Raw genomic sequence first — 23,181 nt, forward strand, 5'->3', positions numbered from 1 at the left:
CTTCCTGCATCATTTAATATTTTCCCCATAGAATCCTTCACTATTGCAAGTCAAGGCTTGAATTTTTTCTTCAGTTTTTTCAGCTTGAGAAAAGCCAAGTGTGTTCTTCCCTTTTGGTTTTCTATCTCCAGGTCTTTGCACATGTCATTATAATATTTTATTTCGTCATCTCGAGCCACCCTTTGAAATCTTCTGTTCAGTTCTTTTACTTCATCATTTCTTCCTTTTGCTTTACCTGCTCGACATTCAAGAACAAGTTTCAGAGTCTCCTCTGACATCCATCTTGGTCTTTTCTTTCCTTCCTGTCTTTTCAGTGATCTCTTGCTTTCTTCATGTGTGATGTCCTTGATGTCATTCCACAACTTGTCTGGTGTTTGGTCATCAGTGTTCAATGTGTCAAATCTATTCTTGGGATGGCCTCTAAATTCAGGTGGGTTATACTCAAGGTCGTATTTTGGCTCTCATGTACTTGCTCTGATTTTCTTCAGTTCATCTTGAACCTACATATGAGCAACTGATGGTCTGTTCCACAGTCAGCCGCTGGTCTTGTTCTGACTGGTGACACTGAGCTTTTCCATCATCTCTTTCCTCGGATGCAGTCGATTTGATTCCTGTGTATTCCTCTGGTGAGGTCTGTGTGTATAGTTGCCATTTATGTTGGTGAAAAAAGGTATTTGCAATGAAGAAGTCTTGCAAAGTTCTATCATTCAATTCCCTGCATTTGTTTTTATCACCAAAGCCATATTTTCCAACTACCAATCCTTCTTCATTTCCAATGTCCATATTCCAATCACCAGTAATTATCAATGCATCCTGATTGCATGTTCAATCAATTTCAGACTGCAGCATCTGATAAAAATCTTTAGTTTCTTCATCTTTGGCCTTAGTGGTTGGTGTGTAAATTTAAATAATAGTTGTATTAACTGGTCTTCCTTGTAGGCGTGTGGATGTTATCCTATTACTGATGGTGTGGTACTTCAGGCTAGATCTTGAAATGTTCTTTTTGAGGATGAATGCAACACCATTCCTCTTCAATTTGACATTCCCGGCATAATAGACTATATGATTGTCTGATTTAAAAGGGCCAATACCAGTCCATTTGAGCTCATTAATGTCTAGGATATCGATGTTTGTGCATTCTGTTTCATTTTTAACGATTTCTAATTTTCCTAAATTCATACTTCATACATTCCAGGTTCCAGCTATTAGTGGATATTTTTAAGTGTTTCTTCTCATTTTGACTCATGCCACATCAGCAAATGAAGGTCCTAAAAGCTTTACTCCATCCATGTCATTAAGGTCAACTCTACTTTGAGGAGACAGGTCTTCCCCAGTCATCTTTTGAGTGCCTTCCAACCTGGGGGTCTCATCTTCCAATGCCATATCAGTGTTCCGCTGCTATTCATAATGTTTTCAATGGTTGCTTCTTTTCAGAAGTAGACTGCCCGGCCCTTCTTCCCAGTCTGTCTTAATCTGGAAGCCTAGCTGAAATGTGCCTTCCATGGGTGACCCTGCTGTTATTTGAATACTAGTGGCAAAGCTTCCAGCATTACAGCGACATGCAAGCCCCCACGCTATGACAAACTGACAGACACATGATGATATAACAATTATGAATACTTATGCACCCAATGCCAAAGCCCCAAAATTTATAAAGTAAACGCTAATAAAATTAAAGATAGAAATATATCTACAACAGCGGATTTCAATACATCACTTTCAACAAAAGATAGAACAACTTGAAAGGAAATCGGTAAGGATATAGAAGACCTGAATAACACTATTAACCAACTGAACCTATCAGACATATATAGATCGTATCACCTAACAGCAGCACAGTACACATATTCTTCTCCAAGGCACATGGAACATTCTCCAGAATAGATGATATTCTAGGTCACAAAGCAAACTTGAACAAATTTTTTAAAACTGAAATTATAAAAACCATCTTCTCTGACCATTACGGTGTGAAACTAGGAATCGGTAACAGGAAGAATAAGGAAAAAAAAAAATACATGGAAACTAAATAACACATTTCTAAAGAACAGTTGGGTCATAGAAGAAATCAAAACTGAAAAGCTATTTAAAATCAAGTGAGAATGAAAACACAACATACCAAAACCTATGTGATGCAGCAAAAACAATGCTTAGAGGGAAATTCATAGCAATAAATACCTACATTAAAAAGATGAAAAATCCAAAATCAGTAACTTAGCCAGTCAACTTAAACAAATAGAAAAGGAAAGGCAAAAGAATACCAAAACCACCAGAAGAAAGGAAATAATGAAGATCAGAGCAGAAATAAGTGAAATACAAAACAGAAAAACAGTGGAAGGAGTCAACAAGACTAGACCTTGGTTCTTTGAAAGAATTAATAAAATAAACAAACCACTGGCGAGACTGTCAGTGGTTTATTTTATTGAGAAGAAGAAAAATCAGATGAGGCAAATAACCAAAATAAGAAATTGGAGACACTACAACAGATCCAAATGAGATAAAGAGAATCATAATGGAATACTATGAAAAACTGTACAGATTTGAAAACTAGAAGAAATGGACAAATTCCTAGAAACACACTACTTACTTAAACTAACACAAATAGAGATATAAAATCTAAATAGAGCCATAACAAAAGAAGAGCTAGGTATCATCAAAAAAAAAAAAAAAAACTCCCGAATAAAAAAAGCCAAGGCCCGGGTGGCTTCACCATGTTTTTTACCAAACATTCAGAGAAGAGTTGACACCAATTCTCGTCAAATCTTCCAAACAAAGAAGAGGAAGGAGTACTCCCTAACTCATTCTGTGAAGCCAACATCACCCTGACACTAAAGCCATGTAAAATCCCAAAATGCCCTGCCATAAAGTTGACTCAGACCCTTAGCAACTCTATAGGGCACAATAGCACTGCCCCATAGGGTTTCCAGGGAGCGGCTGGTGGGTTTGAACTGCTGACTTTTTTGGTTAGCAGCCGCATTCTTAACCACTGCAACACCAGGGCTCCAAAGCCATTTAAAGAACTCACGAGAAAAAGAAAATGACGAACCAATACACCTCATGAATACAGACACAAAAATTCTCAACAAAGTTCTAGCAAACATTAGGAAAAGCATCCATCATGATCAAGTGGGATTTATACCAGGAATGCAAGGGTGGTTCAACGTTAGAAAATCAATTAATGTAATTCACCACATAAACAAGAGAAAGAACCTTATGATTGTCTAAATTGATGCAGAAAGGGCATTTAATAAAATCTTATACCCTTTGCTGATAAAAACTGTCAGCAAAATAAGAATAGAAGGGCAATTCCTCAACACAATTAAGGGCATATGTATAAAACCAACAACCAACATATCCTCCATAGAGAAAGATTGAGAGCCTTCCCCTTGAAAATGGCAACGAGACAAGGATGCCCATGGTCACCTCTCTTATTCAATATTGTACTGGAAGTCTTAGCCAGAGCAATAAGGCAAGAGAGGGTATCCAAATCAGAAAGTAAGAAGTAAAACTATCCCTATTCGCAGACGGCATGATCCTATATATAGAAAACACCGAGAAGTCCAGAGGAAAGCTCCTTGATCTAATAAAAGAATTCAGCAACTTTGCAGAGTACAAGATCAGCACACAAAATTTAGTTGTGCTCCTATACATTAACATGAAGGAATCTGAAAAGGAAATTAAGAAAACTATACCATGTACAACAGCCCCCCAAAATGATAACACACCCATGACCAATAGCCCCCCAAAATGATAAACCACCTGAGAATAAACCTAACCAGGGAGGTGGAAGACTTGTACAATGAAAACTATAAAATATTATTACAAAAAACTAAAAGAGACCTACACGAATGGAAGGGCAGTGAGTGCTCATGGGTTGGAAGACTTAATATTCTGAAAACATCTATACTACCCAAAGCGATCTATAGATACAATGCAGCCCCAATCCAAATTCCAACAACATTCTTTAATGAAATGGAAAAACTAATTACCAACTTTGTACGGAAAGGAAAGAGGCCCAAAATAGCCAAAACAATCTTGAAGAAGAACAATGTAGGTAGCCTGATACTTCCCGACTTCAAAACATGCTATACAGCTACAGTAATCAAAACGGCCTGGTCTTTTTGTATGTGAGACTGACTTGATTTGTAAACTTTCACCTAAAGCACAATAAATAATTTTTTTTTTTAATTGTCAAAAAGAAAAAGAAAACCAGCCTGGTACTGGTTCAATGATAGACACATTGACCAGTGGAATAGAATTGAGAACCCAGAAATAAATTCATCCATCTATGGACAACTGATTTTTGACAAGGTGTGAAAGTCCATGCAATAAGGATGAAACAGACTCTTTAATATATACTGCCAGAGAAGCTGGATAGCCACTTGCAGAAAAATGAAACAGGACACATACCTCCCACCATACATACATAAAAACTAACTCAAAATTGATCAGAGACCTAGATGTTAAAGCATAAACTATAAAGTTCTGGGGAGAAGATATAGGGATAACACTATGGGACTTAGTTTTTTTTTTTTAATAAATTATTAAATACATGAACCGCAGAAGACAAACTAGATAACTGAGACATCATAAAAATTAAATACTTATGCTAATCAAAAGAGTAAAAAGACAACCCACAGATGAGGAAAAACATCTTCGGGAACAACATATTCAGTAAGGGTCTAATCTCTAAGATATATAGAAAAATTCAACAACAACAAAAACCCAATTAAGAAATGGGCAAAGAACATGACACTTCACCAAAGAGGACGTTCTAGCGGCCAACAAACACATGAAAAGGTGTTCACAGTCATTAGCCATTACCCATTGTCATCAAGTCGACAACTGAAGAGGATATGGGGAGATTGGAATTCTTATCTATTCCTGGAAGGGTTGTAAAATGGTACGACCACTATGGAAAAGTTTGGCACTTCCTCAAAAAACTAGAAATAAAACTGCCTTATGGTCCTGCAATCCCACTTCCAGGTATATATGCTAGAAATCTAATAGTAAAGACAGGAACGGACACCTGTACCATATTTTTATGCAAATAATGCATGCCTTTGCATTCGTTTGCCATCCACGCCCTCCCCCGTTCCTTCCAAGGTATTTTCATAAGCACATTGTACTAATTTTTTTACAGCAACACGTGAAAGAGGCTTGGCATGGCGGCGTTTGTGAGGGTTAATTGCAGCACTGTTCACAATAGCAAAAAGATGGAAATGACCTAAGTGCCCATCAGCAGATGAATGGATAAACAAAATGCGGTACATACATACAAAAGAAGACTATGCAGCCATAAAGCATAATAAGTACTCCAGACCTCTTATAATGTGGCTGAATCTGGAGGACATTATGCTGAGTGAAATAAGTCACAGAAGGACAAATATTTTATGATTTCACTTTTATAAAAAGACAAAAATCGGTATATGTGCAGAGAACTACTTTCATTGGTGGCTACCAGGGAATGGGGGCACGGTGAGGGGAAATCACACTCCAGGTAGTAGACACTTCTTATTTTTGTTGATAGGACATGCAGCACTGAATATCGGTGAATTGTGCACAGCCTGACCGAGGCAAAAGATGTCACTAAGTTGTACACAGCCAAATGACCTTTTGATAATTCTTATGGCATACATAATTATGCAAAAACAGCAACAACAACTGAGATATATATGCGCAGGTATATAAGTATGTGTGTATGCAGATATGTATATAGGTATGTATATGTGGGCATGTTTGTACATATATATAGGTTATATATACACAGATGCAGGTATGCGTGTACATGCACATATAGTCACATATATAATAAAGCACATAGGAGACAAAGCTACGGATACTTCTTGGACATAACCAAATATGGGGTTGGTTTTCTAGGTTTAAAGTCTTAGGACCATAGTCTCCTGGGACAACTTGGTCAATTGGCATAATAAAGTTATTAAAATTTATGTTCTACATCCTAGTCTTGTGAGTAGTGTCTGGGGTCTTAAAAACTTGAGAGCAGCCATCTGAGATACAACTACTCATCTCTTCTCATCTGGAACAAAAGAGATAGAAGGACACCCAAGACTCAGTGAAAAAACTAGTCTACAAGCCTAACTGTCTACACAAACCCCAGCCTCATGTACCTTCATATACCCTGAGACCAGAAGAACTAGATGGTGCCCTGCTATCACTACAGATTATTCTGATCAGGACCGCAATAGATGGATCCTGATAGAATAGGAGGAAAATGTAGAACAGAACCTAAAATTCCTAAAAAAATTTCAGACCTACTAGACCAGTTTAGACTACAGGACACCCCGAGACTATTGCCCTGAGATACTCTATAAACCTTGAACTGAAACTACCCTCTGAGATCATCTTTTAGCTAAGTAAAATTGGCTCACAAAATAAAGATTATCACACGTAAGTACTACGCTCCCTTAAAAAATTGTCTGTATGAGACTAAATGGTTGACAATTGCTTAAAAAAAAAAAGATGAGAAGGTGAGGGGATAGGGAAACTAGATTACTGGGAATGGAACAACCAGAGCGGAAACCATGAGAATGTTCGCTCTTTGTAAAGAATGTAGGCAATGTCACTGAACAATTTGTAGAATAATTGTTGAATGGGAGCCTAATCTGCTGTGTAAACATTCACTGAAAACACAATAAAATATTTAAAAAAAAAAATCCAAGCAAAAATAACCAAAAGTCAACTGACATTATAAAATTGGAGCTCAGGAGAAAGTCAAGGCTACAGACGCAGTGGTTTTATTTAAAGATAGAGCAAACCAAACCTATTCGCATCAAGTCGATTCCAACTCATAGCAACCCTGTAGCACAGAGTAGAACTGCCCCGTAGGGTTTCTAAGGCTGTAATCTTTCAGAAGCAAACTGCCACATCTTTCTTCCACAGAGCGACTAGTGGGTTCAAACTGCCTGCCTTTCAGTTAGCAGCCAAGCGCTTAACCACTGCGCCACCAGGGCTCCCTATCTAAAGACAGGAGAGTGAATTCAGAGGGTTAGGGTCTAAAAATTGGACAAGGTTCAGGCTATTAGGAGTCAAAAGATGTTGGTTTTGACTCCTAAATATTTCCTCTTCATCCCCACCACCACAGCCCTTGTTAAGGCCCTCACCTTCTCCTCTTGGGGCCATTAAGGTCTTTTCTGTCATAGCTGTCCTCCAGTGGCAGCCACAGCGATCTGTCCGAAACACATCTCATGCACAGCAGAGCTTTGGCCCCTTAGCCATGTGTGCGCGGCTCTCCATGAGCTGGCCGCTCCCGAGAGTCACCACCAGCCCGTCCAGCAACACTACTAGTAATAGCGGTTCAATTGTTAATTATCAGGCACCTTCTGTATGCTGTGCGTTATGTTTGTGTATGCTATCTTAATTAACCCTGACTTGCAAGTTATGTTATTGTCATTTTACACATGAGGAAACTGGGTTTCAGACAGTTACGCAGCCACTACGACGTGGTAAAACTAAATTTAACCCAGATATCTCTCTCAGGACAAAGTCTAAGCTCTTCACCTCTTTGCTCTGCTGAACTCCTTGTAGCAACCCAAACACATGAAATTTTTGCCTCCCATGCCTTTCTTTGCTTATACTTTCCCTCGTGCCTAGCACGTTCTTCCCTCCTCCCCTATCCTCTTAAACTGTCTTAACTCCTGCTCAGCCTTTAAACCTCAGCTTAAGAGTATTTCAAGGAAGTTTTCCCTCCCCTTTGCCTGCCACCCAGCTGAGTTTGGAGCCCATTCTCTGGGCTCCCATAATCCTGGGAACATACTCTTTCATTGTCCTATACACGTTGTTATAAATATCCAGGTTTTTGAGTCTCAGTCTTTCCATTAGACTGGGAGTCAGCAAACTTTTTCTTTAAAGGGCCAGATAGTGTTGATAGTTCAGACATGTAAATATTTTAGGCTTTGTAGGTCATCTGGTCTCTGTTGCAACTACTCAACTGCTGGGGTGCAAAAGCAGCCACACAATACATTAAAAATTAGTATTCCAATAAAACCTTATACATGGACACTGAAATTTAACTTTCGTATAATTTTCACATGTCACAAGATATTATTCTTTTTTTCCCCCCCCAAACATTAAAAAATGTAAAAACCATTATTAGCTCGTGGGCCATACAAAAATAGATGGCAAGTCAAATCTGACCCATGGGCCTTAGTTTGCTGACCCCTGTGTTAGAGCATGAATTTCTGACAAGGGAGTGCAGACTCTAATTGAATTTTGTATCTCTACCGTATGGCACATAGTAAGTGCTGAGGAAATAGTACTGATTGACTGGTAAGGTTGAAGAGGGACTTGAGACGCATGCAGAATTAGGAAAACCACTCTTCAATAGTGTATCCCAGTCAAGGGGAACTGTGTTTTCACCAGGGAGGGGATTTTTCTAGGGCTTTATCCTCTAGGCATAATTGCACACATATGCTGGTACATATTTGGGGATGTTGAAAACAGAAGGATGAAAAACAACCTGACCATCCACCTGTATGGAATTGGTTTTGTGGTATATCCATAAAGTAAAATACTCTAGTTGATCAAAAGAATAAAGTAACTCTCTCTGTTGACTGTCTTCTAGCCACTTTCCCCCGGGTCTACCCTGGCAAGAAAGGCCAAGAGGAACAGTTAAGGCAGACAGCTGCCAAGTTGCTTGCAACAGAAGCCAACTCCAAACAGCCGCCCTGGGAAAATGAGCCATCTCCTGGGCTGGGGTCCTTTCATACAGCCATGGCGTCAGGTAGAGCAGGTGAGCAGTGCAGTTCACAGCCATGGTGTCAGGTAGAGCAGGTGAGCAGTGTGGATCCACAGCCATGGCGTCAGGTAGAGCAGGCGAGCGGTGCGGGTTCACAGCCATGGCGTCAGGTAGAGCAGGTGAGCAGTGCGGTTCACAGCCATGGCGTCAGGTAGAGCAGGCGAGCAGTGTGGATCCACAGCCATGGCGTCAGGTAGAGCAGGTGAGCAGTGCAGGTCCACAGCCATGGCGTCAGGTAGAGCAGGCGAGCGGCGCGGGTTCACGGCCATGGTGTCAGGTAGAGCAGGTGAGCAGTGCAGGTCCACAGCCATGGCGTCAGGTAGAGCAGGCAAGCGGTGCGGGTCCACAGCCATGGCGTCAGGTAGAGCAGGCGGGCGGTGCGGGTCCACAGTGTGTGATTCTCACTCTGCCTGCGGCCACACTGTCTGGTGCAGCTGAAGTTCTGAAGGCTCTGGTTCGGCATCCCCTTCCTTTGTAGTACATGTAAAATGCTCAACACGCACAGCCCGTCCTTAATGAAGGCCATGAGAAAGTGGCTGTTCTTCTCGTAAGAAGCATGTATGTGTTCTCTGAATGTTGTGAAGAGGTGGTGATTACCTTTATTGGTTTGTGACTTTATTTCAAAGGTCTTGAGAAAACCAGACACCTGACCACTGACTAAACGGGCTGCTGCTGGATAGTCATTGCAGCCAGGTGTAAGGGACTGGGGATGCTATAAATGACAGGGAATCTACGCTGTTGATAACTCTACCCAGAGTGTTGTGAGTGAAGACAATGCAGTAACCCTGGCAGGGAATCCATGCTGTTGATAACTCTACCCGGAGTGTTGTGAGTGAAGACAATGCAGTAATCCTGGCAGGGAATCCACGCTGTTGATAACTCTACCCGGAGTGTTGTGAGTGAAGAGAATGCGGTAATCCAAAGGATGAAAGAAAAAGGTCATTATAGAAGGTGTAACTTTGTTTAGGGATATTAAAACATTGTGAAAAAAAAAAAAAGAAGTAAAGACAGTTTTGATAGCATTATATAAGGGGAAAGGAAACTTATGTCAATTTTTTTAGGAACTTAAACACAACCAGATGTCTTAACCTATCAGGAATCCATTCTAAATTTTTCAAATAGTTCAGGATAAAATTTTCTTTAATTTTAACATCTACTTATTAGTAGCTAGTACTAGATTATGTAAAAAGTATACTAAAATAAAGAAAATATTACTTTGTGTATTTCTAGATTTTGCCCTTTTAGCACTAATGTATATTTTTTCAAACATTTATAGAATACCTACTGAGTACAAAAGAGTCTGGGTGGCACAAACGATTTGCAATCAGCTGCTAACCTAAAGGTTGATGGTTTGAACCCACCCAGTGATTCCGAGGAAGAAAGGCCTGACGAACTGCTTTCATAAAGATTATAAAACCCAGACCCGGTGCTGTCGGGTCGAGCCGAGAAGAACCTGTGGGGCCGTTTTACTCTGTAGCCTCAGGCCGCCATGAGTCAGGGCCAACTCAACGGCAGCTGAGTACAAAGCACTATACGTACACTTCCAAAGTCTGTTAAATACCTTTTTGTTGTAAAAAGTTTCATGATTAAATAAGTTTGGGAAACACTGGCTAAGCCATGTTGGATTTCTTCATTTTGGAATTTCTCAGAATTTAACAAGTAACGTGATTTGGCCGTGGAGTCATTCTTACTGGGAGCAACCTCAGGGATTATTAGGAAATTATAGTTGGGGAAATACTGGCTTAAACCTTCCATCGAATTACTGTTTCATCTTCTGGTTTGCATCAGACCCATTTAGTCAAAGGTCTTCTCAAATAATAGCCAGATCTGCGCATATTTTGAGAGTTCTGCTTTGCCAAAAGAGGTGACAAGTAAAGGACGTTGATAATAAATTTAGGAGTATATTATGTAGTTTGTCAGGGCTTTGGAAAATGAGTTTTGATAATTCCCTGGGCCTTGCCTTTTAATAGATGAAGAAGAAACAGTAGCTCATTGTTAGAGGGGCTATCGACTTCTTAGTGTGCTATGACAGAAATACCACAAGTGGGTGCTTGAACACACACAAGTTTATTTTCTCACAGTTTAGGAGGCCACAAGTCCTCATTCAGGGCATAAGCTCTAGGGAAAGGCTGTCTCTGTCCACTTTGGGGAAGTCCTTGTCTCAGCTTCTCTAGAGCTCTTCTCGACATTCCCTGCTGTCTGTCTTCCCTGTTTTTGCGTGCTTGTCTCTGTGCCTACTCTCTTCCTTTCATACCTCAAAAGTGATTGGCTTGAAACACACCCTCATTAGTGTAACAAAGAAAACCCTATTCCCAAATGGGATTACATCCATAGGTATAGAGGGTAGGATTTATAACACGTATATTGGCAGGGGGGACACAATTCAGTCCATAACAGTGAGCGTGTGTCCAAACGGGGATGCTTTGAGACTGAGCGGGGCTTCTGTTAATAACGATGCTGGGACCACAGTGTAAACCAGGACTATCGCGGGCATACGGAATGGTTACCCCAGTTGCGGTGTAACCGCAGTGGCTCTGTACAGTTCCATCTGGCATCTTAATTTACCTCAGCCCTGATTCTTGGCTGATTCCCAGGCTCTAGAATGTGTGAAGGGTTCTGAAATCATTTATAGCACTAATGCTTGAAACCCAAAATAGTGGCTCTAAAGAATAGAATCATATACTTAACAAGTGGTTTTCAAAATGGATAAAAGTAGATCTGTGCTTATTCCTGACAATTAATGCATGTTGTTTTAAAAATGTATCTCTCCCGGAGAATTTTACCTCAGAGTGCCAAGACCGTTAATTCATACTATCGAAATTAAAATGGCGTTTACTGTGGAAATATTTGTGAAACTAAAGCAGGTAGAGGAGAATTGTTTCTTATTATATTTAATGTTTTCTGTCTTTTCTCAATCTTTTTACAGTTTTTTGAGGTGCCATTTGATTCCAACATGAATAGGACAAAGAACAGACCTCTGGTTCGTGGGCAGATCAGGTAAATCGTGAACCTAAGCCGCCCCCACATTACCGGACGTTCGGTGGCCTGTTCATCCTACGTCATTTCAGTCTTTCGCGTTGAGTGCTGAAGTTAAAGCTCCGTACCTTCGAAGGGGCAGATTGTTGTGGATTCCCAGTACTTTCCACACTAATACGTACTACAGAGCACTTCACGTGGATCTAAAATGTGCATTTTATTGTGGGAATAACTTGCAGATTATTAAATTCAGTTTTGAAACATGGACATTGTTTCACTTGTAGTGACAGTGACTGAAGATAAAAACATTCCATTAATACACACGATTGTTAGACAAATCCGTATGGGGCCACTGAAGAAAGATACATCTGAAAAGTAATTTTTTCAAATAAACTGATAATGCAGTTCCATGCCAAATAAAGTACTGCCCACATTACTCTCCTTTCCACCAAATTCAATTAAATAGAACTAAAAGGCATATAAATGTTTTAATACCACTAACCGTTAATAATTAAACATTTTACTTCCTGAAGATCAGCGTTTTAAATTTTTTTGGGGGGGGATCTAATGTGTATCACAAGCCTAGGAGAATAAGAAGATTAAAAAGGCCCAAATGGTTTATACTGACTGTCCTAAATTCTCTTTTCATATTTCCAGGCAGTACCCTCATGGAACCTAAAATTTAGTGTACTTTATTTTACTTAATACTTGTGGATCAAATTATCAGACATGTTAAGTAAGATAAAGACAAAGAAATGCAGATACGATCATATAGTCTATGCAAAAAAATGATATTTAATATTAACAGTTTTTAACCATTTAATTCTTAATGAACTTAAAATACCATTATATTAAAAAAGGGATCTTTATATAATCAGATTTAAGTACAAAACCCTCATATATATCTAATACTTTACTTCCTTTTTTGAAGTATAAACAAAACTCTGTGTTGTGTTTGTTTTGAAACTGTCAGAAGCCCTTTTGTGTAAAGTGATTTATCTTTAGAGGCGAGACTGTGACTCTCATTACCCATCACAAAGTTAAAAGCAGTTCTTGCCACTGGTCAAATCACAAGTAAGTGATTTAGATTGGAATTTATGTCCAATCATTTATCCTCAGTAAACTCATGCACTCCTTTGGAAGCAGGAGGAGTATAGGAATACGCCCAGCAACTGTTGTTGTTCTTGTTAGATGCTGTCGAATGGGCTCCAACTCATAGCAAACCCAAGTACAACAGAACGAAACACTGCCCGGTCCTGCACCATCCTCCCAAGCCTTGTTATGCTTGAGCACATGGTTGCAGCCACAATGTCAGTCCACCTCGTTGAGGGTCTTCCTCTTTTCCGCTAACCCTGTACTCTGCCAAGCATGATGTCCTCCTTCTCCAGGGACTGATGCCTCCTGACAACATGTCCAAAGTATGTGAGATGTAGTCTCACCATCCTTGCTTCTAAGGAGCATTCTGGCTGTACTTCTTCTAAGACAGATTTATTTGTTCTTTTGGCAGTCCACGGTATATTCAATATTCTCTGCCAACACCACAATTCAAAGGCGTCAACTCTTCTTCAGTCTTCCTTATTCATTGTCCAACTTCACATGCATATGGTGTGATTGAAAATACCATGGCTTGGGTCAGGTGCATCTTAGTCTTCAGGGTGACATCTTTGCTCTTCAACACTTTGAAGAGGTCCATTGCAGCAGATTTACCCAGTGCAATGCATCTCTTGATTTCTTGACTGCTGCTTCCGTGGCTGTTGATTGTGGATCCAAGTAAAATGAAATCCTTGACAACTTCAATCTTTTCTCCATTTATCATGATGTTGCTCATTGGTCTATTTGTGAGGATTTTTGTTTTCTTTATGTTGAGGTGCAATCCATACTGAAGGCTGTGGTCTTTGATCTTCATTAGTAAGTGCTTCAAGTCCTTTTCACTTTCAGCAAGCAAGGTGGCGTCATCTGCATAACGCAGGTTGTTAATGAGTCTTCCTCCAATCCTGATACCCTGCTCTTCTTCATATAGTCCAGCTTCTCTGATTATTTGCTCAGCATACAGATTGAGCACAATTTAGTGTTCTGGAATTGCCATTCTTCGCAATGTTATCCATAACAAAAAGTGTAGTCATTAGGAAAGTAGTGATAATCTTTGCCCAAAGGATCTTTGGTTGCATAATGGTTAAGCGCTTGTCTGCTAACCAAATGATTGGCAGTTCGAGCCCACCCAGTGACTCTCTGGGAAAAAGACCTGGCTATCTGTTCCCATAAAGATTACAGCCTAGAAAACCCTATGGGGCAGTTTTGCTCTGTCAGAGGGGCCTCTGTGAGTCGAAATCAACTTAATGGCACCTAATGACAACAGCAGTCTTTGCCCAGTTTAGTCCATTCCCTCTGCTTTGGGAAAGTAAAGTCTATTAGTGCAGCCAGGCAAGGTCATGCTGGCCCTCATGGTTGTTGCTGGCAATGCCCTTCTTTTTTAGAGGAAGGGAGATTATAGTACTATTACTTACTCTTTTTAAACTTATATCTTCTTTTGTTTGCAAGATGGCCCACACAAATTCTTTTTTTTTTTTTTAAATAATGAACCTTAATTGGTATTTTAGAGGGCAAATTATAAGCCTGAAGAAAATAGACACAAATTTATTTTTATAGCTAGGGTGTATTAAATAGCTGCCAGGAACTGTTATGAGTCTGGAGCACAAATCTTCACATATTAAGAAGTATATTTTTAGGACTGAATCTTACCAATTAATATTTATCATAATATAGTAAAATATTGTGTGCCACACAGATGTTTTTTCACAAAAAGCGTGGCCGTATGGGTTATTTCTCAGCCTCAGTGGTTCTCATGCTCACAACAGCTATTGACTATTTAAGTACAATGCTTAGCCAGTTTATTTTGCGATTTTCTTTTTGGTGTTTATTACTACCTTTGATTTGAAGTGATAAACCTTGTTAATTCTGTACAACTTTATAGACTGTTTTACAATTTGGTACAAGAAGTGTGAGTTCTGTTATCGCTGTCATTGTTAGTGGACAGCAGTATTGTACGTCTGGGAAAGAATTCCTCTGAAAGTGTTCTGCTGATGACATCTACTTCAGCCTTTGTAAACAGAGTGGTTTCTATCCATCCTAAAGACATACTGTAAACGTTTATGAAACAATATAGTTCATTAACTTTTACAAGTGACTGCAGCTTACTTTGAAAATTTTGTTGAAATGAACAAAATTATATTCTGAAGAGTCGAAGTAACATAGTGACACGGAGAGAAACCTGTGCACAGAGTGGTTGTTCTGTGATGTCCTGAAGAGCTGCGACCCAACAGGCGCCCTTTGCTTATGTGAATCCGCTGGCACAGTTGTGCAGGACTGCCTTTCTTTGTGCTGTTAGTCTTCAAGAAAAACTTGGTGGAAAGAAGTGGGTGCAGAAAGTCTGATAGAGTTGACGGGAAAGAGAGTGGGGTTTTTTGGTTGTTCAGTTTTATTCCTTATTCTGGAAAGAATTTGAAGTATTACTAGACACTTTTAGTAAAATTAGAAAAATGTGTAATGAAAGTCATGATTAAAGAAAATAGAATGTGGGATAAATAAGGCCACAAGAAAAGTTTATCAAATTCATGTAGTTAATAAGGTTGAGCAGTAAATTTCATTCTCCATTTTCTGTTGACATCAGTTACATAATGATGATAAAGCATTACATGTACTATTAATACCTAATTCTCACTGTAGCACCATGAGGCACATGCTGTTAAATTCTAGCAATATTCAGGAGAGGAAACTGAGGCTCCAAAAGAATCAGTAATTTGCCCGTGCTGTCTGAGTAGGTGGCAGAACCAGAATTTGACCCTGGTCCATTTAACCCCAGACCCGCAAGATCCTAACAAGTACACTTAACTGTCTCTCAGAGACTCTTTGTCCCTACAAAGAAAGGACCACTTAGTGGAGCCCAAACATCTGCCTCTTGGTTCGTAAAGGATAGGGGACAATTGTTGATGGTGGTAGAAGAGTATCATCAGCAACTTCTATAAAGGAGACCAAATAGCAGGCATCCCTTGGTGTGAGCCACAGACAGTTAATAGAGAACACCTCCCCATGGCAACATTTTAGAGTGTGTGGCCTTGAAGCAAGCAGGGAGGGGGAACTCTTGGCCAGACATTGAAGTCAAAGTTGCATCTCTATGGTTCAGCTTGGTCCAGGGCATAAACCAAGACAGTGAAAGAAGAAAAAAGGAGAGAAGGTGTCCATGTTATATGAGTATCGGGTGATGGTCAGAATCAAGAGATGAAGTAGGGAAGGTGATCTGCCACACAGAATGACTGTACAGTGGGCTGAAGGTTGAGTGACTGTGCACCCTGGTAAGCCAGGACAGTCCTGCTTTATGCTTGTTGTCCCAGCAGAATTATTGACAGTGTCCCTGCCATTCTCAAGAATGTCCAGTGTGGTAACTGTAGGCCACCCTTTATAAAGGAGATGATGATGATGTTCACTGAATTTCTTTACACTTAAGGTTATTTCATACAAATTACAAATACTTGTTTTGCCTGGAAGAGAAAACACAAAACACACAAATGGGAAGTACCGTGTATCCGAATCAGTTTGTGGGTAGACATTGTAATACAGACCCCTTCTAAACAGCATTTTTAAACTATACTCAATGTCTTTATGTTTTCCTACAACGGAAAAAGATAAATACAGTCAACTAATGTGTTTGGATATCTCTGGCAAAAATGTTACAGTTATACTAGCTCAATTGACATAACAGAGTTTATAAAGAAAATGTTACACTCTAATGAGTAGCATCTGAGGTCTTAAAAGCCTATGAATGGCCATCTGGGATACTCCGCTGATCTCACCCCTTCAGGAGCAAGGAAGAATGAAGAAAATTCAAGATTCAAGGGGAAAGATTAGCCCAAAGGACTAATAACCACAGCTACCATGGCCTCCCCCAGACTGAGTCCAGTATAACTAGATGGTGTCCAGCTACCACCACTGACTGCTGTGACATTGATCACAATAGAGGGTCCGGGCCAGACCTGGAGAAAAGCGTAGGACAAAATTCTAACTCAAAGAGAAAGACCAGACTTGCTGGCCTTGCAGAGACTAGAGAAACCGTAAGAGTATGGCCCCCAGACACCCTTTCAGCTAAGTAATGAAATGACTCCTGAGGTTCACCCTTCAGCCAAAGATTGGACAGGCCCATAAAACAAAATGAGACTAAAGGGGCACACCAACCCCGGGCAAGGACGAGAAGGCAGGAGGGGACAGGAAAGCTGGTAATAGGGAACCCAAGGTTTAGAAGAGAACATTGACATGTTGTGGGTTTGTTAACCAATGTCATAAAAGAATATGTGTACTTAATAAATAAATAAAAATAAAAAGCAGTAGCATGTTTAAGGGAAACCAAAAATATCATAACAGAGGCAACAAAAAAAATGTTATGGTTATAAATGAGTATTATGAGAAGGGAGTTGGGCTGAGAGCGGCCTGTTTCTGGCAAAGGGCACACCTTAGAATTCTTAAGTCCCGTACAGAAACTCACATAGATGGATGAGTAGACCCACTTTAGAAGTTGAATCTACAAACTCAAAGGCATGTAGTGAAAATAAATGCCAGAGACATTTACTTCCTTGTTAGAAAATCGGATTCAGTGTGGTCCAGCCTTGGTGACAGCAAAAAGTTCATTAGCAATTTTTTGTTTGTTTTTGAATTTCTGTAATAGAAAATGTCTCAGTCTTCAGATATTCATCATATGGTCATCATGGGCTAAGTGAAAAATGTTATCTGACGCTAAGTTTGGGCAAGCCACTCAATCTTTACATAGCAGTACATCCTTGTGTATAAGGTGGGGATCATAATTCCTAACTGTTCATTTCATAGGGCTGTTGTGGGTATAATGATAAGATCAATAAAATATGTAAATAAAAGTATATCGTTGGGAAGAGTGCCAAAACCCCAGAAATATGCAGAGTGGTTTACAGAACATTCATGTGTTTTTAAAATTTGCTTTAAAATATAAATATTAAGTGACTACCAGGTGATAACATAAAGAAATTGAGGTTACTTTTTTTGTTTGTTTATTTTGTTGTTGTTGGGAATATACACAACAAAACACACCAATTCAACTGTTTCCACAAGTACAGTTCAGTAACACTGACTGCATTCTCCCAGTTGTGCCACCATTCTTACCCTCCTTTTCTGAGTTGTTTCTCCCCGATCGACATAAACTCATTGCCCCCTAAGGTTCCTATCAGATCTTTCAAGGTGCTGTTGTCAGTTTGATCCCACTTAGATAGTTCTTAAAAGAACATGATGCACAAGGCAGACATTTTTTACTAGTTAAGCTAAACTATTGTTTGGCTTTAAGACTTCAAGGGATAAAAAAAACCTTAAATTTTAAGCATAAAGAAAAAAATCCCAATAGAATTTAGTACAGGAGTGAAGTGTTCACAACCAAGGAATCAAATTCATAGTGGCCTCAGACTTCTTTAAATGCTAGAAGCAAAGGCAGATTGGCCATAAAATTAATAAAGTGTAAGCATCAAGGCCCCACATTTACATCGACCCCTTTAAAATAAATACTAATTTTCATAACTAATTTTTTATTGCTGATTATTTAGTTTTTCATTCAAACATTTTATAAACAAATTGTTTTGTAACATTAGTTGCAATCCCTGCACTGTATCAGCACTCTTCCCATTTCCCTTTCCACCCTGGGTTCTCCCTGTCCATCTGTACAGTTTTCCTGTCCCTTCTTGCCTTCTTGTCTTTGCTTTTGGGCAGGTGTTGCCGTTTGGTCTCATACTCGATTGAGCTAAGATGGACAATCTTCACATGTGTTATTGTTTGTTTTATAGTCCTGTCTAATCTTTGGTTGAAATGTGGACTTCAGTAGCGGCTTCAGTTCTGAGTTAGCAGGGTATCTGGGGGCCATAATCTTGGGGGTTCCTCCAGTCTCTGTCAGACTAGTAAGCCTGGTCTTTTTTTGTGAATTTGGATTTTATTCTACATTTTCCTCCTGCTGTGTCTGGGACCCTCTATTGTAATCCCTGTCAGAGCAGTCATGGTGGTAACCGGGCACCATCTAGTTCTTCTGGGCTCAGGCTGGAGGAGGCTTTGATTCATGTGGTCCTTTAGTTTTGGGGGCTAATATGTCACTTGTGCCTTTGGTTTTCTTCATTCTGCTTTGCTCTGAACATGATAGGACCAATAGTTATCTTAGATGGCTGCTCTCAAGCTTTTGAGACACCAGTTGCTGCTCACCAAAGTAGGATGTAGAACATTTTCTTTAAGAATGATGTTATGCCAATTGACCTGGATGTCCCCCAAGACCATAGTCCCCAGCCGTCAGCCCCAGTAACTCAGTCCCCCAAGGTGTTTGGATGTGTCTAGGAAGCTTCTATGACTTTGCCTTGGTCAAGTTGTGCTGACTTCCCCTATATTGCATGTTGTCTTTCCCTTCACCAAAGGTAACATTTGTCTACTATCTGGTTAGTGATGTCCACTCCCCACTCCTCTACTTCTTACTAACCATCAAAGATTGTTTTTGTGTGTCCATGTGTGTTTGTGTGTGTAAACCTTTTCTTGGGTTTTTATAATAGTGATCTCATACAGAATTTATCCTTTTGTGATTGGTTTATATCACTCTGTATAATGCCCTCCAGACTTACTCATGTTGTGAGATGTTTCATGGATTCATCATTGCTCTTTATCGTTATGTAGTATTCCATTGTGTGTGTGTACCATAATTTGTTTATCCGTTCATCTGTTAATGGGCACTTAAGTTGTTTCCGTCTTTTTGCTTTTGTGAATAATGCTGCAGTGAACATAAGTACGCATATATCTATTCATGTGATGGCTCTTATTTCTCTAGGATATATTCTTAGGAGTGGGATTCTGGATTGTAAGATATTTCTATTTCTAGCTTTTTAAGGCGGTGCCATGTCGTTTGCCATTGTGGTTGTACCATTTTACATTCCCATCATCAGTGCATAAGAGTTCTAATACCCCCAATCACCCCCAACATTTATTATTTTCTGTTTTTATTAGTGCCAGTAATGTCGTTAGTAATGTCGGGGTGAGATGGTATCTCATTGTAGTTTTGATTTGCATTTCTCTAATGGCTAATGATTGGGAGCATTTCCTAATAAGTCTGTTTGCCACCTGAATGTCTTCTTCGGTGAAATGTCTTCATATCCTTTGCCCATTTTTTATTGGGTTATTTGTCTTTTCGCTTTTGAGACATTGAAGTATTCTATAGATTTTTAGAGAGTAGACCCTTCTCAGATATGTCATACTTCAAAATTTTTTTCCAATCTGTAGGTTTTGTTTTTACACTTTTGGTGAAGTCTTTTGATGAACCTAAGTGTTTAATTTTTAGAAGTTCCTAGTTATCTAATTTGTCATCTAGTGTTTGTGCTTTGTTAGTTATGGTTTGTTTGGAATTTATGCCATGTATTAGGGTCCCTAGCATTGTTCCTATTTTTTCTTCCATGATCTTTATCGTTTTAGGTTTTCTATTTAGGCTTTTGATCCATTTTGAGTTAGTTTTTATGTATGGTGTGAGGTATGGGTCCTGTTTCACTTTTCACAGATGAACATCCAGTTTTGCCAGTACCACTTTTTAAAAAGACTGTCTTTTTCCCATTTAATGGACTTTGGTCCTTTGTCAAAGATCAGCTAACATAGGTGGATGGATTTACATCTGGTTTCTTGATTCTGTTCCATTGGACTACGTGTCTGTCATTGTATAGTATCAGGCTGTTTTGGCTACTGTGGTTGTATAATACATTTTGAAATGAGGTAGTGTGAGGCCTCCTACATTGTTCTTTTTCTTCAATAATGCTTTGCTTATCCGGAACCCATATAAAGTTCATCATTACTATTTCCATCTTGGCATTTGGATTGGGATTGTGTTATATCTGTAGATCACTGTGGGTGTTGTTGTTGTTGTTGTTAGGTTTCTTAGAGTCCCTTGTGACTCATAGTGACCCTGTGTACAATAGAATGAAACACTGCCCAGTCCTGCTGCACTATCCTCATGATCATTGTTATGCTTGAAGCCACTATTGCAGCCACTGTGTCAGTCCATCTCTTTGAGGATCTTCCTCTTTTTCGCTGACCTTCTTCTTTACCAAGCATGATGTCCTTTTGCAAGGACTCATCCCTCCTGATAAAATGTCCAAAGTATGTGAGATGAAGTCTCGCCATCAAGGAGCATTCTGGCAGTACTTCTTCCAAGACAGATTTGGTCATTCTTTTGTTGTATTCAATGTTCTTTGCAAAACACCGTAACTCAAAGTCATCAATTCTCCTTCGGTCTTCCTTATTCGTTGCCCAGCTTTTGCATGCATATGAGACAATTGAAAATACCATGGTTTGGGTCAGGCACACCTTAGTCCTTAAAGTCACATCTTTGCTTTTTAACACTTTAAAGAGGTCTTTTGCACCACATTTTGATTTCTTAACTGCTGTTTCCGTGGATGTTGATTGTAGATCTAAGTAGAATAAAATCCTCCACAACTTCAGTCTTTTCTCCATTTATCATGCTGTTGCTTATTGGCCCAATTGTGAGGATTTTCGTTTTCTTTATGTTGAGATGTAATCCATACTGGTCTTCATCAATAAATGCTTCAAGTACTCTTCATTCTCAGCAAGCAAGGTTGTGTCATCTGCATAACACAGATTGTTAATGAGTCTTCCTCCAAACCCGATGCCCCATTCCTCTTCATATAGTCCAGCTTCTCTGACTATTTGCTCAGCATACAGATTCAATAAGTATGATAAAAGGATACAACCCTGATGCACACCTTTCTTGATTTTAAACCCTTGTTCTGTTCAAACGACTACCTCTTGGTCTATGCACAGGTTCCTGATGAGCACAAGTAAGTGTTCTAGAATTCCCATTCTTTGCAATGACCCACACAGTCAAATGCCTCAGCATAGTCAATAAAACACAGGTAAACATCCTTCTGCTATTCTCTGCTTTCAGCTAGGATCCATCTGATATCAGCAATGATAGCCCTCATTCCACATCCTCTTCTAAATCCAGCTTGAATTTCTGTCAGTTTCCTGTTGATGTACTGCTGCAACCACTTTTGAATGATCTTCAGCGAAATTTTACTTGTGTGTGATATTAATGATATTGTTTGATAATTTCCGCATTTGGTTGGATCACCTTTCTTGGAAATAGCCATAAATATGGATCTCTTCCAGTTGGTTGGCCAGGTAACTGTCTTCCAAATTTCTTGGCATAGACGAATGGGCAATTCCAGCACTGCATCTGTTTGTTGAAACATCTCTTTTGGTATTCCATCGATTCCTGGAGCCTTGTTTTTCGCCAGTGTCTTCAGTGCAGCTTGAACTTCTTCCTGCAATATCATAAGTTCTTGATCATGTGCTACCTCCTGAAATGGTTGAACATCTACCAGTTCTTTTTGGTCCATTGTCTCTGTGCATTGCTGTGAGTCTTGACGTTTTCACAATGTTGATCCTTCCTATCCATGAACATGGTATGTTTTTCCATTTACGTAGGTCTCTTGCAGTAGTGTTTTGTAGTTTAATTTGTATAGGTGTTTTACATCCCCACTTAGATTTATTCTTAAGTATTTTATCTTTTTAGGAGCTATTATAAATGGTATTGTTTCCCTAATTTCCTTTGTTGGTACATAGTAATTCAACTGATTTTTGTATGCTGATATTGTATCATGTTACTCTGCAGAATCTTTTTATTAGTTCCAGTAGCTTCTCTCCATTGAGAATGATGTTGGCTATTGGCTTCATATAGATGCCCTTTATTATGTTGAGGAATTTCCCTTCCATTCCTATTTTATTGGGAGTTTTTTGTTTTGTTTTGTTTTTTTTAAATCAGGAATGGGTGTTGGACTTTATCAAATGCCTTGTCTACATCAGTTGAGTTGATCATGTGCTTCTTTTCTTTCATTCTATTTATGTGGTGGATTACATTGATTCATTTTCTAATGTTGAGCCATCCTTGCATTCTTGGTATGAATCCTACTAGGTCATGGTGTATTATTTTTTTGATACGGTGGTGAGTTCTATTAGCTAGAATTTTGTTGAAAAATTTTGCATCCATATTCAGGAGAGATATTGATCTTTAATTTTCTTTTTTTATGGTGTCTTTGGCTGGCTTTGGTATCAGGGTTATGCTGCCTTCATAGAATGAATTTGAGAGTATTCTTTCCTTTTCTATGCTCTGAAATAGCTTGAGTGATACTGGTGTAAGCTCTTCTCTGAATGTTTGGTAGAATTCTCCAGCGAAGCCATCCAACCCAGGGCTTTTGTTGTTGTTGGAAGTTTTTTTTATTATCTCTTCAATCCCTTCGATGGCACTGGGCTGGGTTTTTTCAATCCCTTCACTTGTTTTGGGTCTTTTCCGATTTTCCCAGGTTGTGTTAGTTTAGTAGTTAGTGTGTTCCTAGAAATTTGTCCATTTCCTC

General features: G+C 39.3%; 1 protein-coding gene across 3 annotated transcripts in view; it reads left to right on the top strand.

Moving 5' to 3' along the window:
• LOC100671416 (protoheme IX farnesyltransferase, mitochondrial) overlaps positions 1-23,181 on the top strand; it is a 210,254-nt gene that overhangs the window by 133,550 nt on the left and 53,523 nt on the right. For all 3 annotated transcript variants that reach the window (XM_064271809.1, XM_064271808.1, XM_064271810.1), the window contains exon 5: positions 11,682-11,752. In XM_064271809.1, the coding sequence (XP_064127879.1) occupies positions 11,682-11,752 (71 nt within the window). The remainder of the gene's footprint in view (positions 1-11,681; positions 11,753-23,181) is intronic.

This window comes from Loxodonta africana, chromosome 18 (assembly GCF_030014295.1).
Source record: "Loxodonta africana isolate mLoxAfr1 chromosome 18, mLoxAfr1.hap2, whole genome shotgun sequence".
Taxonomy (NCBI): Eukaryota; Metazoa; Chordata; class Mammalia; order Proboscidea; family Elephantidae; genus Loxodonta; species Loxodonta africana.